The sequence below is a fragment of the Diabrotica virgifera genome, chromosome 3 (genome assembly GCF_917563875.1).
Source record: "Diabrotica virgifera virgifera chromosome 3, PGI_DIABVI_V3a".
NCBI lineage: Eukaryota > Metazoa > Arthropoda > Insecta > Coleoptera > Chrysomelidae > Diabrotica > Diabrotica virgifera.
In genome coordinates this window covers 45,282,415-45,294,532 of record NC_065445.1, presented here as the reverse complement: position 1 = coordinate 45,294,532, position 12,118 = coordinate 45,282,415, and the positions used below count along the sequence as shown (strand labels likewise).

The 12,118-nt window shown below is 29.5% G+C and overlaps 1 protein-coding gene across 1 annotated transcript in view; it reads right to left on the bottom strand.

Moving 5' to 3' along the window:
* Window positions 1–10,599, bottom strand: part of LOC114342863 (lysosomal acid phosphatase) — a 37,453-nt gene extending 26,854 nt beyond the window's left edge. Inside the window, exon 1 of the mRNA XM_028293669.2 lies at window positions 10,303–10,599. Coding sequence (XP_028149470.2) covers window positions 10,303–10,440 — 138 coding nt within the window. The 5' untranslated portion in view covers window positions 10,441–10,599. The remainder of the gene's footprint in view (window positions 1–10,302) is intronic.
* Window positions 10,600–12,118: the final 1,519 nt, after the last annotated feature.

The window sequence follows — 12,118 nt, the reverse complement described above, 5'->3', positions numbered from 1 at the left end:
ATCGATTTGCTTGACAATTTGAGAATAAGTAGTGGATAGTCCAAGGATCAAAATCTATATGATGCCGAAAGGCGCTTTTACCATGGCGGTGGTTGCCACCCCATCTCGGGGGTGGAAATTTTATATTATATTTTGACTGCAAAAGTTGATAAAAACATTCATTCTAAGCAAAAAGTGTTCTATAAATTTTTTTGATAAAATTAATAGTTTTCGATTTATTCGCTATCGAAAGTGTTAGTTTTATATCGAAAAAATCAATGTTTTTTTATATAGGCTCATTTACGATTCACTCAATTTTTGCGGCAGAAAAAAATTTTTTAAACCAGCTTCTTGGAAATTAAATAACCTACAATTTCATATTTAGAAATTTTTTTGTATCTCTAATGCTAATCTTTCTATTCTGAAGAAAATGTGATTTTTTACCAAACTACAAATATTCGTTATTCGCTTTTAACTCCAGTTTTATAAAAACTATCATTCTAAGCCAGTCAAACTTCTAGAATCTATTAATAATACATAAACAAAGAAGAGTAAATAAGGTCAATGACCAAAAACACCGCTAACTGACATTATTATGCTTCCAACTGGATTTCTCCTTTTTTTTTCAAAAAAATATATTGATTTTTTAACCGTAACTTTTTTATTTTTTATCTTAGCAAGTTTTGTAAAAAATAATTTTGTAGGTTTTTGCATGTTCTTTAAGCCTATTGATATTAAATCTTTTTAAAATGCTCAGTCGCAAAAAGAGGTGACTTTGAGAGGGTTGGTAAAGGTGGTTTTTGCATGTTGTTACAAGTTTTAATTGTCAATAGCTCACTTAATTTTTGCCGTGGAAAATATTTTTGCAAATCATGTTCTTGGGAATTAAATAAGCTACAATTTCATATTTAAACATTTTTTTCTATCTCTGATTCTAATCTGTCTATTCTGAAGAAAAAACCATTTTTTCCAAACTACAAAAATTCGTTATTCGCTTTTAACTCCATTTTTTTAAAAACTAATCATTATAAACCGGTCAAACTTCTAGAGCCTATTAATAATACATAAATAAAGAAGACCAAATAAGGTCAATGACGAATTGTAATTAGGGTGGTGATTAGGGAGTTGCTTCCTATCACTTTTTCGCTGAGAAAAATAGGGACTGACATTCTTTTCATTATAAGTCACTTAATTTTTGAGCTAGAGACCTTTGTTTTATTTCTAGGGATAGAGATTTTTAAATGCTTTAAATTAGTTTAAACAAGTTGTCCTCAAAAAATGCATAGTTTTTCCGTCTTTTGACTTTGAAACTACAATATTTAGCATTTGACGAAGAAGAGCTAACATATAATAAACTATAGCTCTATTGCTATTGGTCTTAAAGGAAATTAAGAAAAACGGTTTTATGTACTTTTTCAAAAGGTACATTTTTATTAAGTAAAGTTGTTTTGATAAAACGAAAACTTTTGGAGTTATTAGCAGAAAAACAATTAAAAACATTGATTTTTTCGATATAACACTTACATTTTCGATAGCGAATAAATCGAAAACTATTAATTTTATCAAAAAAATGTATAGAACGTTTTTTACTTAGAATGAATGTTTTTACCAACTTTTGTGATCAAAATATAATAAAAAATTTCCACCCCCGAAATGGGGTGGCAACCACCCCCATGGTAAAAGCGCCTTTCGGTATCATATAGATTTTGATCCTTGGACTATCCACTACTTATTTTGAAATTTTCAAGCAAATCGATCCATTCTGTAAAAATTGCGAGGTGAAAAGCTTCGGTTCCTGGACTACAGTACAGAGCCTCTATTATGTGCTTATACGTATTTTGGAATAACCGTTTCCTCATCGGAGCACCTGGGTAGAGGCACTGAACTGAAATCAAATCCTTTCATCCTTTCCGGGTAATTATCAAAATAATTACCAAAGATGCTACTAGCACCATCTATGAATCCAAGTCTAAATAAGACAGGAAATAAAATTCGAAATTATTTATCCTAACATTTATTAACTTTAATTCCCAACAGTATTTAGACTTTTGATTGATAGATGTTGATAGTAGCATCTTTGGTAATTTTTTTGATAATTACCCGGAAAGGATGAAAGGATTTGATTTCAGTTCAGTGCCTCTACCCAGGTGCTCCGATGAGTAAAGGGTTATTCCAAAATACGTATAAGCACATAGTAGAGGCTATGTACTGTAATCAAAACTCTGAACCATCTTTTCTTTTCTTTTTGTTTATACTTTATTCATCTTTGGTGGATATTAAAGGAAATAGTTCTCTAAAAATTTTATCACAGTGAATGACAGGACGTGAAATGCAATTTAGATTTCCCTGGTCGAGTATTTCGCTACTATGTTATGCTTTTAGTCGAGGAAATGAAGCATTTTGGCTTGCAATTTATTCGTCCAGCATGGATTTACTTGAAATTTTCACAGAAGGTAGGGAATAGTCCAAGGATCATTTTCTATATCATGCCGCTGTACGCTAAAACCTTTGGGGTGGTTGCCACCCCATCTCGGGGGCGGGAATTTTTTATTACATTTTAACTACGTGAGACGATGTAAAGACTGATTCCAAGAAAAAAATGTTTTTACATTTTCTTCGTTAAACTAATATTTTTCGAGTTATTCGCGCTTGAAAATAACAGTTTTTCGATGAAAAAATCGACTTTTTTAGAGGGTTTTTTGAGAATACCTTGAAAAATATGCATTTAATCAAAAAAATTGTAGATATTAAAATTGTACCTTTTAGTAACAAAAACCAAATTCTTTTTCTGTAATATCTTTAAGACCAATACAAACCGAGATACGGCATGTTAAAAATTAGCTTTTTTCGTCAAATGCATAATTTAAAATATTCAAAGTAAAATAACGGAAAAACTTTGCATTTTTCGAGGAAAACTTAAATAATATTTTTACAAGTATACAATTAGGTCTCTCAAAAACTAATAATAAAAAGTTTCTATCCTGAAAATTAGGCGATTTATGATCAAAAAAAGTCGGTACCTGCTTTTCTCTATGAAAAAATCAGTGAAAACAATCCCCTAACTACCCTCCTAATTAAAACTTGGTCTTCACCTGTCTGTAATTCCTTTTATATTTGTATTATCAATGCACCCAAGATTTTTGACCTATTTAAAAGGCCTCATTTTAGAAAAATTGGAGTTTAAAGAAAAATTATTTTTTTGGAATTTCCCATTTTTCACCTTTTACTTCAAAATATCTCAGAATATACTGGAGATCCGAAAAAAATTATAGACTACTAAATTGTAGCTTTTTTAATAACTAAAATTCCATTGTACATAGATTTTCCTTACAGTGAATAATTAGCGAGATATAGCTGTTTAAACCTCTATTTACGAGCAAACACCCCCTTTAAACCCACCCTAATTAAAAACTAAGGGATCTTACGAAATTTAGTTTACACAGTCTTATAACTCTTCAAAAATCCTACAAATATGTTTTTGAATAAACTTTTTATCGCCAAAAATGAAGGAACTATGTTTATAAAACGAATTTTTTTTTCGAAAAATTCGGATAGTCCGCTTATGGATAATTTTCAATGTATGTATAATACGACAGAACCGGTTCGTATACTGGAAGATGACTAAAAAACTATTTGTATTTGTATTTGTACATATTTGTAAATTCGTATTTTCTGTAAATAAATGTTTTTGTAATTCTTTAATTCTACTTTTTTTCTGTATAGATCTGTTAAACTATCTACTTATAAAAATTGTAATGTTATTAAGGGTGGTTTTTCAGGGTAGAAATATTATGATATTATATCCTAAAGTATAAAACAATCATTAATTAACCAATCAAAACCAAATTTTACCCATATTAAAGTTTACAATGTTTTTATATAATTTTTGAAAATAAGGGGTAGTTTACACCCCTAAAAATAATCAACGCCCTTAAGCATGATATAGAATATGAAGTACAGGGTGAGATGATCCTAATTCCAATTATTTATGTAAATCGATGCAAGCCGAAATTATTCTTTTAGAATAAGTAAATTTTTTTTATATAGCTCCAACAAGGGTAGTTTACACCCCTAAAAATAATCAACGCCCTTAAGCATGATATAGAATATGAAGTACAGGGTGAGATGATCCTAATTCCAAATTTTTATGTAAATCGATGCAAGCCGAAATTATTCTTTTAGAGTAAGTAAATTTTTTTATATAGCTCCAACAAGGGTGGTTTCAAGGGTTGAAATATTATGATATTATATCTTAAAGCATAAAACAATCATTATGTAACTAATAAGAACCAAATGTTGACAATATTGAAGTTTAAAATGTTATTTTATAAATTTTTTACAATTAGGGGTAGTTTTCACCCTTAAAAAACCAAAAGCGTAAAACGGCTCAATATAGAAAATGAACTAGAGGGTGAAATGAGCCCAATCCCAAATGTTTGTACAAATCGATGCTGGACGAAAAAATTGCGAGGTTTTGCCATTTTTCAGCTTCATTTCCTCGACTATTTATTTTTCCAACTTAAAAAGTTCAGAGGATAAATAATTTAGAATTTTATTTCCTGACTTATTTAGACTGTCAAAAATTATGATTTGTTATGGGTAAAAAAACTGTCTATATACTAGAAAGAAAGCTACTATCGGCAGAAATATTACACATTTTTCTAACTAGGCTAAAGATGGGCAGTTAATGGTATGAAAACTCAATAAATAATATAGAACGGTACAGCGCCAACAAAAATCTTTAGAACTATTAAGACTTAGGAAAATTTAAACACTACAAACCTAGCTCTAAATATTCTATTATTTTTTAGTCCAGAGAAATAAGATTTTTGTCGGGACACTTGACCAGCCAGGTTCCAAATGGATTTTTTGGGTACTATATACCTAATATATACATTATAAATACAAAAATGCTTGTCACAGTTCGGACAAGAAACTTAGTTATTAACAAATAAGTGTCAAAAATGGTAGATTTTTCGTTTAAATCGCTACAGGTAAAAATAGGGTAATTAAATATCTTATTTATAATTTTGTAGGTGAGCCAAGGTTTAAAATGGCACTTTTGAATTTTGGTCCGGTCCTTTTTTGTTTCGGAAAGTGCAAAATAAGACTAAAATTTCAAAAATAAAAAATGTGCTATAACTTTTGCGAAAATGGCCTAAGGCTATCATATTGCACGAAAATTTGAGTCAAACATTCCATATAATCCACAAGAAATTTTAAGACGACTCGTCAATTAGTTTAAATTTAATTCAATTTGTTTATCGCAAAGAGCTTTTTTCGCAATGTTATTGTTCAGAAAATAATAATGGCATAGCAATGCTGTGGAAGCCACATGCAAGAATAATAGTTATGTTTTTAAAGTATTTGAATAACTTTGTTAATATTGACTACAGAGTAAATCTACTTTAGGATTTCAAAAGCTGGTATTTTTATACGAATTTTCAGAAAATACTTTTTGTCTAGGTTAATTAGGTTCAAAGTTAGCCACTTTTATTATTTAATTCGCAGTTACTTCTATATTCTATATACATCAAATTCTCCTGTAACAGTGTTAGTTACCATACTACTCCGAAACGGCTTGGCCGAATTTTACAAAATTTTACACGTTTATCCTGTAGGGCGTTGAAGAGGTTTTAATCTATTTTTTACACCCATAGTTATAAGGGGGGTTGCCACCCTGACACTTTTTTTAATTATTTGGACAAAATTACCTACCTTAACTTTATATGATGTAGAATTAAAAAATACATACAACCTTTATATTAATTTTCACTCTTCTATCACCAACCCCTATGTGATAATAGCCATCTATATATTAACATCTATAAAATTCTCCTGTCACAGTGTTAGTTTCCATACTCCTCCGAGACCGCTTGATGGATTTTTATGAAATTATATATCTATATTCGGTAGGTCTTAAAATCGTTCGTAATCTATTTTGCATATCCCTGAGTGATAAGTGGAGTTCCCCCTAACATTTTATAGTTTTAGGTGGGGTTGTGTATAAATAACGTACTCTATAAGACTACGGGTACATACAAATTAAAAAAATTATGATCAAAATCCATCAACAAGTTCCAGCGATATTAATCGCAGCATATGTTTGCAGAATCCCTTTCATTTTTTGAGTGCACGTATTTTCGTAATTCCCCTCCACCGACTATGAATTAATTCACCACTCTATTGAGGTTCAAAGTTTACTCAAACTTTTACACATAACGTATATATCTTCAATTTCAAAATGGCTCTAGTTACGTTGCTTAATAGTCATAAACAAAGTAGCCGTCAAATAAATAAAAAAGTGGCTAACTTTGACCGTAATTAACCTAGGCGAAAAGTTTTTCTTTGAAAATTAGTATAAAAATACCAGTTTTTAAATTCCATTGCAGTTTAAGCCTACAGTCAATATTAACAAAGTTATTTAAATTGTTTATAAGCCAAAAATGATTATATTTTAGTAAAATGTTTTCTGAGTGATAAAAATGCCTTTCCAATGATTTTTTTAAATGCTTTGAAAATATGACTATTATTCTTTCATGTTGTTTTCACATAACTGGTGTATCGTTATAATTTCTGAACAATAACATTGCGAAAGAAAAGCTCTTTGGGAAAAACAAATTGAATAAAATGTAAACTAATTGACGCATCGTCTTAAAATTTTTTGTGCATTGTATGGACTTCTTGATTCAACTTTTCGTGCAATATGAAAGTCCTAAATTTATTTTCGCAAAAGTTATAGCAAATTTTTTATTTTCGAAATTTTAGTTTTATTTTGCAATATCTGACGCAACAAATAATCGGATCAAAATTCAAAAAATGCTATTTTAAACCTTGGGTCATCTACTAAAAGAAAAATATTATAAATAAGACATTTAATGACCCTATTTTTACCTGTAGCGATTTAAACGAAAAAACTCTCATTTTTGACACTTATTTGTTAACAACTAAATTTATCGTCCAAGCTGTGACGGACATTTTTGTATTTATAATACCGGGTGTCCACTTATATTTTCCCCCATTTTAACTGCCTATAACATCTAAACCGCTCAAGATAGAAATATGCGGTTTTCGCTGAAATGTTTTATTTTAGTAAAAGTTTTGTCTGAATGGACTGAATTTTTTATATCGCTTTCAAATACGAAAAGAAAAATGGCGGATTTTTGAAAAAAACGTTGTTGACTTTTTTTTAATGGAACATCCAGTATATTTTTTTGTAAATTAAAAGAAAGGTCATTCATCTATCCAGCGATATAAAGTTTTTCAAAATCGGTTGTCAAATCACTGAGTAATTAATTTTTAAAATGAGAGGTGCAACGTGGATATCACATACCTAAATAACCTAACTAAGCAAATTGATATAAGTCCAAGTAATGAACTTAAAATAGGACAAAACCTCGCAATTTTTACAGAATGGATTGATTTGCTTGAAAATTTGAGAATAAGTAGTGGATAGTCCAAGGATCAAAATCTATATGATACCAACATGCGCTTTTACCATGGGGGTGGTTGCCACCCCATCTGGGGGGTGAAAATTTTTTATTATGTTTTGACAACAAAAGTTGGTAAAAACATTCATTCTAAGCAAAAAACGATCTATATATTTTTGTGATAAAATTAATAGTTTTCGATTTATTCGCTATCGAAAGTGTTAATTTTATATCGAAAAAATCAATGTTTTTAATAAGTTTTCTGCTAATAACTCCAAAAGTTTTCGTTTTATCAAAACAACTTTACTTAACAAAAATGTACCGTTTAAAAAAATAAACAAAACCGTTTTTTATAATTTTTTTAGGACCAATAGTAATCGAGCTATACTTATTATATGTTACCTCTTCTTCGTCAAATGTTAAATATTGTAGTTTTAAAGTCAAAAGACGGAGAAACTATGCATTCTTCGAGGATAACTTGTTCAAAATAATTTAAAGTATTTAAAAATAGCTATCTCCAGAAATAGGAAAAAAAATAGGAAATTATACTGAAAAGAATATCAGTCCCTATTTTTTTCAGCGAATAAGTGATCGGAATCAACCGCGCTAATCACCACCCTAATTAAAATTAGTCATTGATCTTATTTGGTCTTCTTTACTTATGTATTATTAATAGGTTCTAGAAGTTTAACTGGCCTAGAATGATGGGTTTTAAAAAAAATGGAGTTATAAGCGAATAACGAATTTTTGTACTTTGGAAAAAAATGGGTTTTCTTCAGAATAGAAAGATTAGCATCAGAGATACGAAAAAATGTTTAATAATGATAATGTAGCTTATTTATTCCCGAAGAGTCTGATTCGCAAAAATTTTTTCTACGGCAAAAATTCAGTGAGCAATTGACAAATAAATCTTGTAATAACGTGCAAAAACCATCTTTACCAACCCTTTCAAAGTCACCTCTTTTTGCGACTGAGGATTTTTGAAAGATTTAATAATAATATGCTTATAGATCTTATAGAAACCTACAAAATTTTTTTTAACAAACGTTCTAAGATAAAAATGAAAAAAGTTACGGTTAAAAAATCAATATATTTAAAAAAAAAAAGGAGAAATCCATTTGGAAGCATAATAATGTAAGTTGGCGGTGTTTTTATTCTATGGCCTTATTCATTCTTCTTCATTTATGTATTATTAATATATTTTAGAAGTTTGAGTGGCTTAAAATGATTAGTTTTTAAAAAAACTAGAGTTAAAAGCGAATAACGAATTTTTGTAGTTTGGTAAAAAAAGCCATTTTCTTCAGAATAGAAAGATTAGCAACAGAGATAAGAAAAAATGTTTTAATATGGAATTGTAGGTTATTTAATTCCCAAGAACTTGGTTTGAAAAAATTTTTTCTATGGCAAAAATTGAGTAAATCGTAAATGAGTACGATTTTTTTTATATAAAACTAACACTTTCGATAGCGAATAAATCGAAAACTATTAATATTATCAAAAAAATGTATAGAACATTTTTTGTTTAGAATAAACGTTTTTATCAACTTTTGAGGCCAAAATATAATAAAAAATTTCCACCCCGGACATGGGGTGGCAACCACCCCCATGGTAAAAGCGCATTTTGGTATCATATAGATTTTGATCCTTGAACTATCCACTACTTATTCTCAAATTTTCAAGCAAATCGATTCATTCTGTAAAAATTGCGATATATTATGTTATGTGATTTCCACATTGCATCTCTCATTTTAAAAATTAATTGCTCAGTCATTTGACCACCGATTTTAAAAAAATTTATATCGCTGGATAGGGACATGACCGTTTTTTCAAGTTTTTAGGTAAATAACCATATTTTATGTCGCTTTTAAATAAAACATAGCGGATTTTAAAAAAAAACGTTGTTGACTTTTTTTATTGAAACACCCAGTATATTTTTTGTAGCTTGAAAAAACGGTCATTTACCTATCCAGCGATATTAAACTTTTTAAAATCGGTTGTCTAATGACTGAGCAAATAATTTTTAAAATGAAAGATGCAATGTGGAATCACATAACATAATATCATTTTGCTTAGTTATATTTTATGTTATTTAGGTATGTGATATCCACGTTGCACCGCTCAATTTAAAAATTAATTACTCAGTTATTTGACAACCGATTTTGAGAAACTTTATATGCTGGATAGGTGAATAACCTTTCTTTCAACTTACAAAAAAATATACTGGGTGTTCCATTAAAAAAAGTCAATAATGTTTTTTTCAAAAATCCGCCATTTTTCTTTTCGTATTTGAAAGCTATATAAAAAATTCAATCCATTCAGACAAAACTTTTACTAAAATAAAACATTTCAGCGAAAACCGCATATTTCTATCTTGAGCCGTTTAGAAGTTATAGGCAGTTAAAATGGGGGAAAATATAAGTGGACACCCGGTATATTAGGTATATAGTACCGAAAAAACCCATTTGCTGCTCAAGTGTCCCGAACATGGTATATTTTTGCCTTATTTCCCTTGTGTACTTTGGCAATATCAAGTTATTATAAAGTTTTGATTTTTAATGTCAGGACATTTTAACTGCAATATATCTAGAGGATTCTTCGTACGACCAACGTGGTTGGTAACATGCAATGATCGATTTCGGTAGTTCGCCTCAGGGTTGCCAAGATAGCATGAGTATTGTTCGTCTACGGAAAAGATTGACTAATAAAGTTATTTAACAAAAAATCAAAGAGAATCAAGCTAGTATATTGGTGATATAAAGAAAAAGAAATATTCACATTTATTTATAATGAGCTCGTACTTACTGTAATATACAACGTTACATTTTGATAAATGTTTAAATTGTAATGTACAAATAATGTACAAAAAAATTGTACTTATAAACACAGTATTTACCTGAACAACAGCTACAAGAATATTAGAACCTCCATCATCAAATTGATTTACTTCTTGTATGCTATCACTTCCGTCCAACTTAATTAGTAGAATACAAGTAATCACAATAGCTTTGACTAGACACATGACTCTAGACATTTCAGTTTCAGTCAAGAGATATTTTTAAAATGGCATTATCTCAAAACAAACAACTGATTGGTAGATGGCAGATATGAAATTTATTAATTGTATGAAGGTCAACTTTTTGAAATAAATCATAAGGTTTTGCGAATTTATTGCCTCAATTGGATAAAATTAATCAGTTGATGTTTTTAAATTGTTTCATTATATATAGTTAAAACTTAGTACAGTTGAATCCGCGAGTCTTTACCCGTGCGTCATCATTTAAAGCATACGAAATAAGTTGATGATAAGTCGGAAATTGAAATTTACTAAACGCGGCAGCAAGTTACTTAGTGTCACTTGCTGTTGCGTTTAGTAAATTTCAATTTGCGACTTATCATCAACTTATTTCGTATGCTTTAAATGATGACGCACGGGTAAAGATTCGCGGACTCAACTGTACATATAGTTAAAAATACTCGTAAAATTAGTACGTTGTTTAAAGGTAAAATATTGCAAAACCTCTAAATTTTAAAGAACCAATTGGATTGACATGAAATTTGGCATACACATAGCTAACAAGTCAAAGAATAAACGTGATAGTAAAGTTGCTAATTGGGGGGTGATTTTCCTGATCTTTTTTGCCAAAACAAAAGGGACCAACTTTATTTTGAGCGTAACTTGCTTAGATTTGATGCTTAATTTTTTTTATAAAAACAGAAATAAAGCTTTTTTAAACACTTTAAAAAAGTTAAAATGTTTTTCCCAAAAATACTTCATTATTTGGATATTTCACATTGAATTATTCTATTTGGAATTTTTCGAATATGAACCTATTTTTCATTAGCTATAACTCTGCTTTTGCTAGGTATAGAGACCTAATATATACACCATTTTTTTCACTTTTTATAGGCTGTAGTTTTGCTAAGAATATTTTTTCGACAAAATGCTTACGTTTTGAGTTATTTGCGAAAAACCGTCTAAAAACGTGGTTATTTTGTTCAAAAATGAATATATTCACTTGCAAATAACTCGAAATGTATTGATTTGGTGAAAAAACTCTATAGAACAAAATTTGCTTAAAATTAGTCAATTTATCCATTTCGGGACTTACCTTGGACATACATTTTTTCACCCCCGATATGGGGTGAAACTCAGCCCCAAGGCAAAAGCACACATCGTGCAAGCGGTTCTTTAAAATTTACAGCAAAAACCGTGAAAGAATGTACTATATAGTCATCTAATGAATTTATTCTAGACAAACAACTAAAAAAAGTTTTCTCTTTTTAACTACCCTTCTAAGGACGGAGCTGTAGATGCTAAATTTGTAGTTATTAAAGCGTCATTGGGACCTATTGGGCTGTGAAAATTTAGTCCTAAAACCAAAAAAAGTAGAGTTAAGTTTTTCATTTTAGTGGGGATTTTCCATGCTTATTTTATTTTCCATTTCCAAAAATCGTTTTTTTTTATCATAGCGCCATCTATCCATAATTCGGAAGAATAGCTCGAATAAAAGTTACATATTTTTAAGTAAGGAACTCAAATCTGCAATAAAAATGGGGGATACTATTTAAGATTTTAAAGTAACCACCCACCCCATCTCTGTGATGGGGGCGTGTTTATAGGAATTCGACAGATTTTTTAAAAATATTGAACACAATCATAATATTTTTCAGTTTTTCTATGTGATGTTCGTTTCGAGAAATATTCGCTT